This window comes from Monomorium pharaonis, chromosome 5 (assembly GCF_013373865.1).
Source record: "Monomorium pharaonis isolate MP-MQ-018 chromosome 5, ASM1337386v2, whole genome shotgun sequence".
In the NCBI taxonomy this organism is placed as follows: domain Eukaryota; kingdom Metazoa; phylum Arthropoda; class Insecta; order Hymenoptera; family Formicidae; genus Monomorium; species Monomorium pharaonis.
This window is the reverse complement of record NC_050471.1, coordinates 25608210-25623947: the sequence shown is the minus strand read 5'-3', so window position 1 is coordinate 25623947 and position 15738 is coordinate 25608210. Positions and strand designations below refer to the sequence as shown.

Genomic DNA, 15738 nt, shown 5'->3' with positions numbered 1-15738 from the left:
ACTAAACATTTCCACTTAAAAAAAATATTACTGCTAAATAAAAGACTTTTAATTTTTTAAAAATAATTTATTTTGGTTTGTTTGTTATTTAGAATAATCTATTTTAACTATTTTTTTAATTGTAAATTTTACTTTCAAATGCATGCCAACAGAATTAATTAATACTTTACCAGGATTTACATTACATATGTTTTTAAAATAAAATGAAGAAAATTAAAAACTTTTTGCAATAAAAATTTTTTTTTAAATGTTATAAATCTTTTAATTTTGTACATTTTTTCTTAAATAGATATTATCGCGTAAACTATCTAACTTTAGAAAAATTTTTATTTTTTACTTTCAGATGAGTAGTAGCGATGTACTATGCGTCAACATGTACACTGAGAGAAAAATGTCAAAGTATTGAGAACCAAATGTTTCTTGTGACGTTTTCTTCCATAGTTATTTGTTATAAAAAAATTTATTGTAAACAAAATATACATAAAAGCATTTCTGTGAAATATTCTGTAAAATTACTTCTAAAATATATTTCTGTAAAATACACCTTATTTAAAGAGATAACATTTAGTGTGCGAAAAAATAAATAATTTATTTGCTAGAAATAAAACATTTAATTCGCCTTATTTAAATAAACCATTTATTAGAGAAAAATACTTAAAAATTTTTTAAAGGGAAATAGCATATATTTTACTCCAAATATTTTATTCCTAAGAAATAAACTAATTAATAAGAAAATGAAATGCATTTCATAGAATTATATATTTTGTTTCCACAAATAAGTTTTTTTATAAGAAATAAATATTGAAGAAAACATCATAAAAAATTTGGTTCTCAATACTTCGATATTTTTCTTTGTGTACATTGGTGGAAGAGATTTATATTTTAATATTATATTATATACGTTTTTTACAATTCAGAGATAGATAAGAAGGCAAGATACATATGGTTACATGTGAAGGAAAGAAAAGTAAAATACAGAAACTAAGAGATAATATTTAGAGATTTTAATAGATTAAGTTTAGGTTAAGACAATAATTGTACATATCATTCCTTATGTTTATATAACATGCAAACTTGAATATATAGTTGCTGGGGGTCAATCGAAATTGCACACCCACAAAAATAATTTACATATGTTGTAGATTATTTTTATGGATGTGCAATCTCTGTTGATCCCCAGTAAGTTAATGACATTGGATCTAAAGTACGCTCGATGAATGGCGAATTGTCTTCCGTTGACACATGGTACTCCTCCATTTTTGCGTTTCCTTCCTATTTGATTTTATTTTGCAAACAAGTACAGACGTTGTTAAAGTATCTTACAATACAGAATATTAAAAGAAAAATAATAAAGTTTTTCTGACACCGAAACATTCCGACAAGTGCATGTGTGAATTCTTCTGGATATTCCACATAAGAATAAAAAATGACATTACATTTACAATTCTAATCACATTAGAATGTAACATTCTTCGCTGGAGGATGAGATTAAGACTTATCACAAGACTTATCACAAGACAGTATACGTTGAGAGGGTTCATAAAATTCAATACAGAGTGTCAAATAACCAACAATCACGCCAATGAACTGAAAAATAAATATAATTCAATTAGCTGTTTCGCGTAATAACTATTATTTATATTGTAATTCAAAAGAAGCTAATTTTTGTAAATTGCAGTAAAATAGATAAATAGTGTACTTACAGCACCAAATAACATATTGTTTATTTCTAAGAAATCACAGGCTGTAAATACTACTTGACGATTTTGCAGTTGAGACAGAAAATCGTTTATTTCATTTCTAATACAATCACGATTTAAGTTTTTGCTTAGATTTTCTATGGCGACGTCGTTCAGATAGTGACTGCTGCTCGAAACAGAATTTTGTCCGCTGTTCGGATCTTCCACTGACGTTTGCACTTCTAATTTCGATTGACTTCTTCTCTCTTTTAGTTCAAGATTTACATGTTTAAAATTCAGTCCAATTGTGTTTATAATTATTATGGTATTGTTGGTTTCTCGGCGCGCAAGTGTGCAAATCCAGCACATCACACCAAATTGCGCGAAATATAGAATTGAAAGGCTAATAGTAACTTGCAACAGATATGTATATTTTTTCTCCGAATCTACAATTATCGTGTAGATTCGGAACAGTTCACTTACGACCATAGTAAGACAGGTAAGCGAACAGAGGAGAAGATGAAAATCATGAATATCATTTATCATATTGACAAGATCACAAATATCTGCATAACAAAATTTACGATTTGATTACGTTTTGATATCACTATTATTACAATCTCTTAGTAAATAGTATTAAACTATACCTTGAGCCATACATATATATTTGAATTATAATAATAAAAAAGATTATAATCGCTTACCATTATACATTTCTCGGATGCATCTAATCTTATGCGCTACCACTGGCGTATTGGATAGATCATTTAATTGGCCGATTAATTTATTTATCGCCTGTAATCTACGATATAGCACATAGACAACGACGTCAAAGACGAAGCTGTTGATGAGAGATTGGGCTGATCTGTAATAAACTATTAAGCCAAATCCGATTTTACTTGAATCTGTAAAGTAATAATTTAAGACGTTTGCGATCAAGCCCAGAGGACAACAAATAAGTGTTGCTAGAACTGCTAGCACTTCCATGTTTCTTATTGGCCTGTCATTTATAGATATTTCCATCCTAATCTTCTGATCGAATTCCTTTATTTTATCCATTAGCTCCGGCCACTTGTCGTATTGCCCAATCATTTGATAAATGTAGTAAAACGTGGATACGTGACTTATCATGATGCTTATGAAGCGTAAACATGTGTATACGTCGGCTTCCATTTTGAAATTGTAGTTGGAATCGAAGAATTGTATCAAGAAGTATATTAGGCTAATAGAACATAAGGCCAAATGAATAATACGTATGATTGTCGTAACACTCTTGGGGCATTTGCGCGGATGTGCAACGCCGACACCTAGGAGCCAGGAGGTATATGTTGTTGGACGTAAGATGTATTCTATCGAAGGTACGTTTTCTTCCGATTGGACTTGAACTTTTTCCTCCATTTTCATATCTTCTCAATCGATATGCTAAACAGATTTATAAGCAAATATAACTGTTAATTATGTTAAAGTTCATCGCAATACAAATATTTTTGAAGAACATAATGAAAAGGTTTCTTAAAAAAATATAAGAAATGAAATAGGGTAGCGAAACGGTTGTAACCAGTTTGTGAATTGTAAATGTTCTCTGGCATTACGTAGACTGTGAGACGTGTTACTTATGCAACATTAGACTGCAAACAGTTGCTGTTTATACATGCGGTTCTAATAAGTTAAATGTATTTAATAAGTATTAATTTAGATTGGTATATAGAAATATAAATGTGGAAAAACAATACTCAGTGATACGAACCCATTAGGAAGATTAGTGAATTTTTGTTTATTCATAAATGTAAAGGTGTTGCATTATTACATTATTTAGGAAAAAATATATATATACATACACACATAATAATATATATATATATATATTATTATAATTTATAATTTACTTTATCCATAAGTATTTATAATTTACAAAGTTTTTATCTTTTTAACTAAAACTTGGAAAAAGAGATAAGTCGAATTGTAAACGAAACTGGAATACAGTAGTTATGATGAAAAAGAAGCAATTATAAATGCTCTCGTTGTAAGTCGGTTAATATATTTATTAACACATAATATATATTGATGTAGCTGAAGCTAGCAGCCAAAAGCCGAGCAGCCAGGGCCGAATGTCATATAGGCGTGTTTAGGGGACACCATTCAATCAAACGTTAAAAATTCTCTGGTTATGAGATTTACATTCGCGATCGTTATTAATTGTTTAGTGGTTTTTTAAATTGTTAATTACGTTAGTCAGATAAATACAAGGAACGCTGTCTTCAAAATTTCTACGAAAATATTTTTTGAAGTATAAAACGACTTAATTAACCGTATATGAGAAATTTTTATGAAAATGCATTTTTGCAAAACATAGTTGATTACCAGAATAATGCAGCGATTTTTTTTTTTGTAAAGTACATTACCGCTTTTTGCCGCACCCAGAGCCGACGACGAGGACGTAGCGGTTTCACGGCTCCAAACGATAAAAATTAATTTAAAAAGTATTTATAACAATTATGAAAATGCACGTCCTCTCGCGAATAATCGATCCGTCGATTGTACGTTACGGAAAGATATTTCCAGCCAAATTTGGAGGAAATCGTACTTTGCGTTTAGGCGTGAGGCGCAAAAAACGATGAAAATTAATTTTTTAAATATTTATAACAATTAGGAAAATGCACGTCCTCTCGTGAATGATCGATCCGTCGATTGTACGTTACGGAAAGATATTTCCAGCCAAATTTGGAGGAAATCGTACTTTGCGTTTAGGCGTGAGGCGCAAAAAACGATGAAAATTAATTTAAGAAATATGGGTGAGATTATTATATATTATATAATTGGATCATACAAAGCCTTTTATTTTATTGACATGTTTAAAACGTAGTCGGTCGGAAAAATAATGTCTTATTTGTTTTCCTATTCACTATATTCCAATTAATATATATTTACGAGAAGATCACAAATATTGGCTACTGTATTGTTGGGTATCACTTCTGAACCTAAAGCTAAATATAAAGCTTTGAAACTAGAAAATATCCTGTGTTAATGATTCGTCTAGTCGATGATATAGCTGAATATAGCAGTTTCTGTAATATTATAAGTCTAGAAATAAAACAATTTTTAAATACCAATATAGATTCTATACACAGTTATCAAAGCTTTATATTAAAGAAATTAATTAACAAATTACTACAAATAACAGATGTAATTAAATTAGATGTAAATACATTAAATAATTTTATAAATGTTTTAATCTTGAATCTAGATTCAAGTGTCCGAATTTAATGTCCGAATTTTTATTGAGAAGACAATTATCAAATATTACAAATTTTTAATTCTTTAATATTAGATTAAAACCTTATCTTCAAGTATGACCAATGCAACATTATTTCGAATTAGATTTGTGGCTATCAGTTTGCACTTTCCGATTTTCGACGGTCATCTCTATTTTTCTTATTTTATAGTTTTTAAATTGCTTGTGAAAGCAAAAAGTTAATTTACTATTAAAGTTTTTAATTCATGTATTTTTTTTATTAAAATGGAATTTAAGATAAAAATAAAATGTTTAGGATAAATAGCACTTTGCAAAATCTATTTCGTAACTAGTTTAGTTAACTTTATTTTTACATTATTACATTATTTAAAATAATTTTGTATTTTGTTTGTTATTTAGAATAATCTATCTTAACTATTTTTCTAACTGTTATTCTTACTTTTTAATGCATGCCAACAGAATTAAAGTACTTTACCGGGATTTACATTACATATGTCTTTTAGAATATAATGAAGAGAATTAAAAAAAAGCGTTTTGCAATAAAAACGCTTTTTTTATGTTATAATTTTTTCAATTTTTTTCAATTTTTTTCTTAAATACATATATTATCATGTAAACTATCTAACTTTAGGAAAACTTTTTATTCTTTAATTTCAGATGTATTATGCACCAACATGTACATACATTATTGTAAGAGATTTATATTATAATACTATATTTTTTACGTCTCTTAGAATGCTGAGATAGGTAAGAAGGTAGGATACTTAATTTTAAATGATAACATGCGGAGGAAAGAAGTGAAATACAGTGACTAAGAGATTGTAATTTAAGATTTTAATAGATTAAGTTTAGGTTATGAAGATGATTGTATACATTACTCCCTATGTTTATTTATACAATACGCGAACTTAAATATACCTTTGTCAAAAATAAAAGCTATTGATCGTGAAAAAATCTATTGCATCATAAACCATGCTAATGGACCTGTGACCAGATGTGTGTAAACACAGACACACACACGCGCGCGCGTGTTAAGTACGAAAAATTGTTAAAATCGAAACATTCCGACAAGCACACGTCGTGAACTCTTCTGGATATTCCATACAAGAATAAAAGATGACATTACATTTACAATTCCGATCATATTAGTCTGCAACACTGTGTATTGGAGGATGGGAATCGGCTGAGAGTCGGTTGTTCAAGTTCCCATTATTTACGGAGTTAAATGGAAAAAACCATGATTTTTAAGTTTTTTTTATGGTTTTCGCCATGAAAATCAAATTTGTGCCAATTTTCACTATCATATGCGCAATCAGCGCGTCAAAATATGTAACAATACATAGTTTCCAAAAGTTTGGAGATTTGATCTAATCTTTATTCTTGGAGTCTAGTATACACTGAGAAAAATCTCTCGGAAGAAATTAATACATTGTAGATTTTATTTTGTCAGATAAATTACTTTAGATTGTAATGTAATAGAAAATAGAAAATACACAGATTAGCCATAATTTTGTAGTAAATTTATTTTGTTACATGTAAACACAAAAACTGTGACTTTATGAAACAAACACGCAAATAAATTTTATTAATAAGATATAAAACACTTATCTATAGCGTTTTGAATAATTATAATACATTAAAAATAACTTGTTATACATTAGTTATGAAATTATGTTATAAAATTCAGTTAAAATTTATTGCGTTATTGTAGTATTTCATAAAATAATATTTTAAATATTTAAAACAGCTAACATTAATTTGTAGTAACGTATTACTTGTTTTATTATATAGTTTATAGTCACTGTAAATACAATTTGTTTACTTTACTTTAAACTTAAACCTCTTAAACACTTTACTATAAAAGATAAACTGCTTTACAATAATTGTTGATTTGTTTTCTACAAAAACATTTATAGGCGTGCAAGTTGAATTAAAGATTGCTACAGGTTATTATTAGTTTACATATATGCCTATAAGCATTTACAGGTAGATTTTTAAGTCAAACGCTACTATATTTTCACAATAAATGCAATAAATTGCAACAAAATTATAATATTTAAAATTACAACATCTTTTAGGCTTTGTTAATACTGCAATATTTTACAGCTTTAAGCAGTTTGTCAACTGATTTAAGACAAGTTTCTTAGAACAATTTTTTAGACTTATTTATTACAATTTATCTTTATCCCTATTTGTATTATTATTTGTAGACGAGCACTTCACAATTGTATTATCTGATGCTACATTTTTTTCTGAGTGTATATATAGTGGGTTCATAAAATTCAATACAGAGTGTCAAATAACCGATTATCACGCCAATAAACTGAAAAATAAATTTAATTTAATTGATTGTTTTGTATAATAGCTATTATTTATATTGTAAGTTAAAAATAGCTAATTTTATGTAAGTTGCAGTAAAATAGATAAATAATGTACTCACAGCACAAAATAATCCACTATTTATTTCGACGAAATCATACGCCGTAAATATTACTTGACGATGTTGGAGTTGAATCAAAAAATCATTTATTTCATTTCTAATACAGTCACGGTTCAAGTTTTTGCTCAGATTTCCTATGGCAACGTCATTCAGATAGTGGCTGCTGCTCCAAACAGAATTTTGCCCACTGTTCGCACCTTCCACAGACGTTTGCATTTTTAGATTTGATTGACTCCTTCTCTCTTTTAGTTCAAGATTTACATGTTTAAAATTCAATGCAATTGTGTTTATAATTGTCCTGGTATTGTCGGTTTCTCGACGCGCAAGTGTGCAAATCCAGCACATCACACCAAATTGCGTGAAGTACAGAATCGAAAAGATAATAGTTATCAACAGAAATGTTTCATCTCCGTCTATAATTATTGTGTATATTGTGAATAGTTCAGTTACGACCATAATAAGACAGGTAAGCGAACAGTAGAGAAGATGAAAGTCATGAATATCATTTACCATATTGACAAGATCACAAATACCTGTAGAACAAAATTTATTTGACTACGTCTTGATATCATTATAATTACAATTTCTTACTAAATAGTATTAAACTATATCTTGAGCCACACATACATATATGAATTATAATAATAAAAAAGATTATAATCGCTTACCATTATACATTTCTCGGATGCGTCTAATCTTAAGCACTACCACTGGTGTATCGGATATCTCATTTAATTGGCCACTTAATTTATTTATCGCCTGTAATCTACGATATAGCACATAGACAACAATGTCAAAGACGAAGCTGTTGATCAGGGATTGGGCTGATCTATAATAAAGTGTCAACTCAATTCCGATTTTATTTGGATCTATAAAGTAGTAATACAAGCCGTCCACAATCAGGCCCAGTGGACAACAAGTGAATGTCGCTAGAATTGCTAGCACTTCTACGTTTTTTACTGTCCTATCGTTTATAAATATTTCCCTTCTAATTATTTGATCGAACTCCTTTATTTTATCCATTAATTCCGGCCACTTGTCATGTTGCCTGGTCACTTGATAAATGTAGTAAAACGTGGATACGTGACTTATCACCAACATCGTAAAATGCAAACATGTGTATATGTCGGTATTATGAAAATCGTGTTTAAATTTTGTCCAGTTGTATTTTAGGCTAATAGAACACAGGGCCAAATGAATTATACGTAGGATTATTGTAAGACTCTTGGGGCAATTGCGCGGATGTGCAACGCCGACACCTAGGAGCCAGGAGGTATATGTTATTGGACGTAAGGTGTATTCTATCGAAGGCACGTTTTCTTCCAATTGCACTTGGACTTTTCCTTCCATTTTCATATTCTCTTAATCGATGTGCTAAACAGTTTCACAAGCAAATATAACTGTTAAGTATATTAAAAGTTATCGTAGTACAAACATTTTTGAAAAACGTAATAAAAAGCTTTCTTAAAAATATAAAAAATGAGATAGAGAAGGTAAACGTTGTGATTAGTTTGCGAGTTGTAAATTCTCTCTGGCTTTACGTAGAATGGAGAATGAAGTGTTACTTGTGCAACATTAAACTGCATACAGTTGCCGTTTATACAGTAATTCTAATAAGTTAAATGCATTTAATTAATGTTAATTTAGCTGGTATATAAAAACATAAATATGAAAAAACAATATTCAATGACACGAACCCATTAAAAAGATTAATAAATTTATGTTTATTTTTAAATGTGTAGGTATTGCATTATTACATTATTTAGAAAAATAAGTTATTAATATGTAACAATTTAAATATTATATTATTTTGTACCGTATGCCTACTACTTTATACATAAAAATTAATAAGAATGTTTTAATCTTTTTTCTTATAGACACCACCATTTTTTCTGATTTCGATTTAACAACAGTATATGTATATTATACGTTAAGCATTATGTTGTAATAAATATATTATTTAATTCACAGTAACTAGAACATTTATAATTGTTTCCTTTTCATCATAACTACTGCATTCTAGTTTTGTTTGCAATTCGACATATCTCTCTCTCCAAGTTTCAGTTAAAAAAATAAACATTTTTTTATTTCTATGGACCATATAATTTTATTTATATACACGTATATATATATGTATTATTTCTTACAATAAAATTACATTTCTATTAATAATTGTAGTAATTATAGTAATTATTAAAATAGTAAAGTTTTTTTGACGCCGAAACATTCCGATAAGTGCACGTTGTGAATTCTTCTGGATATTTCATATAAGAATAAAAGATGACATTACATTTACAATTCTGATCACAATACAATGTAATAACCTTCGCTGGAGGATGGGATTAAAACGTCTTACAAGACTGTATATGGTGAGAGGATTCATAAAATTCAATACAGAGTGTCAAATAACCAAGAATCACGCCAATGAACTGAAAAATAAATATAATTTAATTAGTTGTTTCGCGTAATAGCTATTATTTATATTGTAACTCAAAAGTAGCTAATTTTATGTAAGTTGCAGTAAAATAGATAAATAATACTCACAGTACAAAATAATCCATTGTTTATTTCGAAAAAATCGTAGGCCGTAAATATTACTTGACGATGTTGCAGTTGAATCAGGAAATCATTTATTTCGTTTCTAATACAATCACGATTCAAGTTTTTGCTTAGATTTTCTATGGCGGCGTCGTTCAGATAGTGACTGCTGCTCGAAACAGAATTTTGTCCGCTGTTTGGATCTTCCACTGATGTTTGCACTTCCAGATTCGATTGATTCCTCTTTTCTTTTAGTTCAAAATTTACATGTTTAAAATTCAGTGCAATTGTATGTATAATTGTCATAGTATTGTCGGTTTCTCGACGAGCAAGTGTGCAAATCCAGCATATCAGACCAAATTGCGCGAAATACACAGTCGAAATGATAATACTTATCAGAATAAATTTATAATCATTGGCTATAATTTCTGTGTACATTCGGAATAGGTCACTTACGACCATAATAAGACAGGTAACCGAACAAAGGAGTAAATGAAAATCATGAATATCATTTACCATATTGACAAGATCACAAATACCTGCATAACAGAATTTACGATTTGATTACGTTTTGATCACTATTATTACTATTATTACAATCTCTTAATAAATAGTATTATATAATATAATAATAAACTGTATCTTGAGTCATACATCTATATTCGAATTATGATAATAAAAAAGATTATATTCACTTACCACTATGCATTCCTCGGATGCGTCTAATTTTAAGCGCTATCATTGGCGTATCGGATAGTTCATTTACTTGGCCGAGTAATTTATTTATCGCTTGTAATCTACAATATAGCACATAGACAACAACGTCAAAGACGAAGCTGTTGATCAGGGATTGGGCTGTGACGTAATAAACTGTCAGGGTAATTTTGATTTCACTTGGATCTGTAAAGTAAAAATATAAGATGTCCACAATCAGACCCAGAGGACAACAAGCAAACGTTGCTAGAATCGCTAGCACTTCCACGTTTTTTATTGACCTGTCATTTATAGGTATTTCCATCTTAATCTTTTGATCAAACTTTTTTATTTTATCCATTAGCTCCGGCCACTTGTTGTATTGCTCGATCATTTGATAAATGTAGTAAAACGTGGATACGTGAGTTATCACGACGCTCATGAAGCGTAAACATGTGTATACGTCGTTTTCATGTTCGAAATCGTAGTTGTAATCGAAGAATCTTATCAAGTTGTATATTAGGCTAATAGAAGACAGGGCCAAATGAATTATACGTAGAATTATCGTAGCTCTCTTCGGGCATTTGCGCGGATGTGCAACGCCGACACCTAGGAGCCAGGCGGTATATGTTATTGGACGTAAGGTGTATTCTATCGAAGGCACGTTTTCTTCCAATTGCCTATGGATTTTTCTCTCCATTTTTATATCTTGTTACGACGTCATGAACCGATGTTCTAAAGTTTCACAAGTGATTATAACTGTTATTTATAGTGAAGTTTTTCGCGGTATAAACATTTTGGAAAAACATAATGAAAAGCTTTCTTATAAAATATTTTTTACAAAAACTTTCTTATAATTATGTAAAAAAATGAAATGAGAAAGCAAAACGTTGTGACTAGTTCATGGGTTTGTAAATTTTCTTTGGTTTTACGTAGAATAAAGAACAATGTGTTGCTTGTGCAATATTAGACTGCATGCAACTGTTGTTTATACATAGGAACCCGAACCAAAATAAAATTATGGTTTGTTTTTAGTTATAACATAATAAAATATTAGAAAACTGTACGGTTTCAATTTTTTGACAAGTAAAACCAAAAACCGTTTTTTTACAATTATCTTCGATTCTCGTTTTTAGTTCTAATATTACTTAATAAATAATAATAGTAATTAATAGTACTGTATAATCTTTAATAATAATTTAAATAATTGAGTGTGTGGAGCAAACAAAAATTGTCCCCATAAAATCATTGCACTATAAAAAAGAGAAAATGGAACGAGATCCGATTGGTTTCGGTTACGATTCTATCCGGGACCCTGTTTATACAAGCGGTTTTAATAAATTAAATGCATTTAATAAAAGTTATTTAAGCTTGGTATGTAAAAATGTAAATATGGAAAAACAATAGTCAGTGATACAGACCCATTAATATAAGATCAATAAATTTATGTTTATTTTTATGTGAATGGGTATTGCATTATTATATTATTATTTTAAAAAATATGTTATTAGTAATGTAATAATTTAAATATTATATTATTTTGTACCGTATGTTTACTACTATGTATATAAAAATTAATGTTTTTAAAATTTTTTTTCCTAAAGAAGCCACTATTTTTCCTAATTTCCATTGACCAACAGTATATATTATACATTATGCATTGTGTTATACATGAATATATAAATTTAATTTAATTAAATAAATAGAAATAAGAAATAAATTTAATAAGAAGCTAAAAAATTATAATAAAAAAAAGAGCTGTAAAAAGTATCGTTATTATTAAAATTTTTTAAATTACCTTTTCTAGTGCAGAAAAAATATTTTATAAAACAAATATAGAAAAAGACCAAGACTTTGTTCTTATCTAATAAATCACTTTGTTCTTAGATATGATTAAACACAAAATATAAAAATAAAATAAATGTAAACTAGAAAGTGTTTTTTATTAGATAGTATATAAAAGTTATATTACTAATTTAGAAATAAACGCCAATACATGCATCTGCAATTGTCAAAGTGTAAAAATTATAAATACATAAACATATAAATATATATGTATAATATATATTATATTATACATATTATATATAAAAATGTTAAAGAAATTAGTTAACAATTTTATGTAATAGATATATTAAAAATAATTTTAAAAATATTTTAATTTTCCGGTTAAGAATCTTCTTTAATGTAAATTAGTAGTAAAATTAATATAAATTTAGAAATAGTAATTAAAATTCTTTTCCCCTCCGAAGCTAAAGATACATCAAAGCGGATATGGACAATTAACCGAGTTACAGTGAACTACAGAAACAGTATGCTGGTTTCTATTTATCTGAAAGTGAGACTGAGTCACTCAGTAATGTGAGTATTTTATACTCAGATAGTGACGTCATTACTCGGTGATTTAAAGAAACATGCAAGTGATCACGCTTATTTTAATGACAAAATTATTTTAATATATAATCTTACTTCTAAAGTAAGTATGCACTCAGTAAAACACATGGTTTTGAAATTGCTCAGATTATAGGAAAAAACTTAGTTGAATCTCACTTGGTCCAGAATGCAAAAGAAACGGGCATTTAATTGAGTTATGACGTCACAAGTGAGAATTATCTGAGTTTTGATGTAAATGGAAAGTAATAATTAGTTTCTTTTTCGTCATAACAGTTATTTTTTAGTTTCATTTACGATTCGACTTCTCTCTGTCTCCAGCAAGTTTTAGTTAAAAAAGTAAAAATTTTTTTTATTTATAGGCTTTACATAATTATATATGTATTATATTTATATATATATATTTACATATATATTATTTTTACCATAAAATTATTCCTATTAACAATTATAGTAATTATTAACAATTTAATATTAGTTTTTATTACGTGCGGAAATGTATAATACCATTTATAATAGATTTTCTATCTCATAGTCCAATAAATCATTTATCTGTACAAAATCTTGTGAACGTATGTGTTGAACAGCACATGGCTTAAAAAGAAATATCTAATTATAATTAATACATTATTTAGCCGTCGTCTAAAAGAAAAACTGTCCCTTAATGTAGATTGGTTGCTCTGATAAATATTTTATAGTTCTATTGCATCTTAAATAAGGTGTTAAGGCTTTTCACAATAAATTTTGATCATATTTTTACGGTACTTTAAATTGCGTATAAATGTCAGTATTATTAGGTTATTCACTAATTTAGTTAGTAACATGTTTTATGTATTCTGGCTTCAGTTAAGAATTGCGTTTCGAGTTTGATAAATCGTAACAAGTTATTAGAAATTATGAACAAAAGTTATTTATAAAAAACATTATTAGACTCTAAAATTTACCGCAAAATATTTCAAAAATTGTAATAACTGATATTGAATTTTATCACATTTATATTTAAAAATTTCTTTGGGCTGAATCTTATATATTATTATTTACAATTTAATTGTTAAACTTTGTTCTTAAATTATATTATTATATTTTTATATTATTGTTTGCAATTTGTATTTGTCGCCTTTTATACGCTTTTCATATGTATTCTTCTTTCAAATCCAGGCATCAAAACAAAAGTTTTAATATCAAAAACTTCACAAAAATGATAAATTTTTTAAGCCTTTTTTTTAATTATTAAGTTTAACTTTCAAAAGCAAGGAGAAAGAAGTTGAGAACCTAATTCGCATACCTGGAACGAATATTGATGCCTGAGGCTCGTCTTGAAATAAATCATATACGGCGGGGATTCTCTTGATCACGATAAAACATTTGTTCTGTTCTTCATATCTCAAATACTTTGTGTGCTTCAGCGAGTTTAATGGAAACTAATTATATATTAATTGAGCAAATTATACATTGATACTCAAGTAGCAAGTTAATTTAATATTAAAGTGTTGTCAAATTTGTCAACTAATGTCACTTTGACATTAAAGTAACGTCAAGTTGCTATGTGAGTAGTAGGGTCTTTGTTGTAATCCGGCTCGACTAAGCTCAGATTCCGATTTGGGAGCTGTTTGCTCCGTTTTTCTCCCCCTCCATGTCTAAATCTTCTCTTCTCTTCTCTCTCTCTCCTTCTCTCTTTCCCTCTCTCTCTCTCTCTCTCTCTCTCTCTCTCTCTCTTTCTCTCTCTCTCTCTCTCTCTTTCTCTCTCTTCTCTTTCCTCATCTCTCATCTCTCATCTGTCACATGTCTTATTTGTTTCTCTATTAAATATATTCAATTTAATATATTTTTACAAGAAGGTCACCAATGTTGGCACTACTATGTAGCTAAATATAAAGCTTGGAAATCATAAACTACAAAATATCATGTGTTGATGATTTGTCTGATGGTTTTAGTAGTTTCTATAATATTATAAATTTAGAAATAAAACTATTTCTAAATGTTAATACGATCCTATGCACAAATATCAAAACGTCAATATTAAAGAAATTAACAAATTATTACAAATAACAGATGTAATTAAATTAGATATGAATAAATTAAATAATTTTATAAATGTTCATCTTGAATCTAGATTTCTCTTCCGCGTTGAAGAAATTTGAAGCCAGTGTAGTAAAATAAATTCAGAAATAGCTGTAATATTTCCCCAGGCACAAGTGATTTTATATTCCAATGTGGCAATAGTAATAAATAAATCTTACATAACACAATACATCGTATGTGCTGGAGTCTTTAGACAAATCTTAAATCAATAAACACAATTAATGTCCGAATTTTTGTTCAGAAGATAATCAAATATTAACATTTTTTAATCTTCTTAACATTAGAATAAAATCTCACCGCAAAGAGCGACTGATGCAAGATTATTTTAAACTAGACCTATGGGCAGTTTGCACTTTTTGATTTTAGCGACAGTCATCTCAATTCCTCTTATTTTATAGTTTTTAAACTGCTCGTAAAAATACAAATTGCTTAAGCAACATCGTCACGTGTTAGTTATAAATTACATGGATTACGCTTTGATATTTGTGCCCAGAGCGTTATTTATAAAGCTTATAGTATTATTTTGTTATTTCTATAATAACATGTTATGGCTAGACACAGTAGTATTTCACGCCAAGTAAACGCGCAGCGAGACGGATCGTGTCGTGTATTTACGCGAGTATGCGACATGCGATTATTATTATACTCCTGTCTCTCTTCTT

General features: G+C 28.4%; 1 protein-coding gene across 4 annotated transcripts; it reads right to left on the bottom strand.

Moving 5' to 3' along the window:
• Positions 1-989: 989 nt before the first annotated feature.
• Positions 990-14615, bottom strand: LOC105835605. Of its 4 annotated transcripts, XM_028193210.2 has the most exons (5): positions 14280-14599; positions 10906-11338; positions 10610-10810; positions 9917-10449; positions 9189-9801 (listed from the first exon to the last, which is right to left on the bottom strand). In XM_028193210.2, the coding sequence occupies exons 2-5, from the start codon at positions 10910-10912 to the stop codon at positions 9715-9717; spliced, it is 828 nt and encodes a 275-aa protein (XP_028049011.2). In that variant the 5' UTR covers positions 10913-11338; positions 14280-14599; the 3' UTR covers positions 9189-9714. The 4 variants fall into 4 exon arrangements, with proteins under 4 accessions (XP_036143001.1, XP_012540749.1, XP_012540748.2 ...); XM_036287108.1 differs by lacking the exons at positions 9189-9801; positions 9917-10449; positions 10610-10810; positions 10906-11338 and adding exons at positions 990-1587; positions 1704-2245; positions 2384-3101 and having other exon boundaries at positions 14280-14606; XM_012685295.3 differs by lacking the exons at positions 9189-9801; positions 9917-10449; positions 10610-10810; positions 10906-11338 and adding exons at positions 6612-7255; positions 7373-7905; positions 8041-8746 and having other exon boundaries at positions 14280-14615.
• Between the last annotated feature and the right edge of the window lie 1123 nt (positions 14616-15738).

Excerpts from the sequence above, each read along its gene's own strand:
- LOC105835605 (XM_036287108.1), bottom strand. The coding sequence starts at position 3,083 with ATGAAAATGGAGGAAAAAGTTCAAGTCCAATCGGAAGAAAACGTACCT. Across the intron at positions 2,246-2,383 it reads CATCCGAGAAATGTATAATG|ATATTTGTGATCTTGTCAAT; the intron begins GTAAGCGATTAT and ends TTTGTTATGCAG. Across the intron at positions 1,588-1,703 it reads ACAATATGTTATTTGGTGCT|TTCATTGGCGTGATTGTTGG; the intron begins GTAAGTACACTA and ends TTTATTTTTCAG.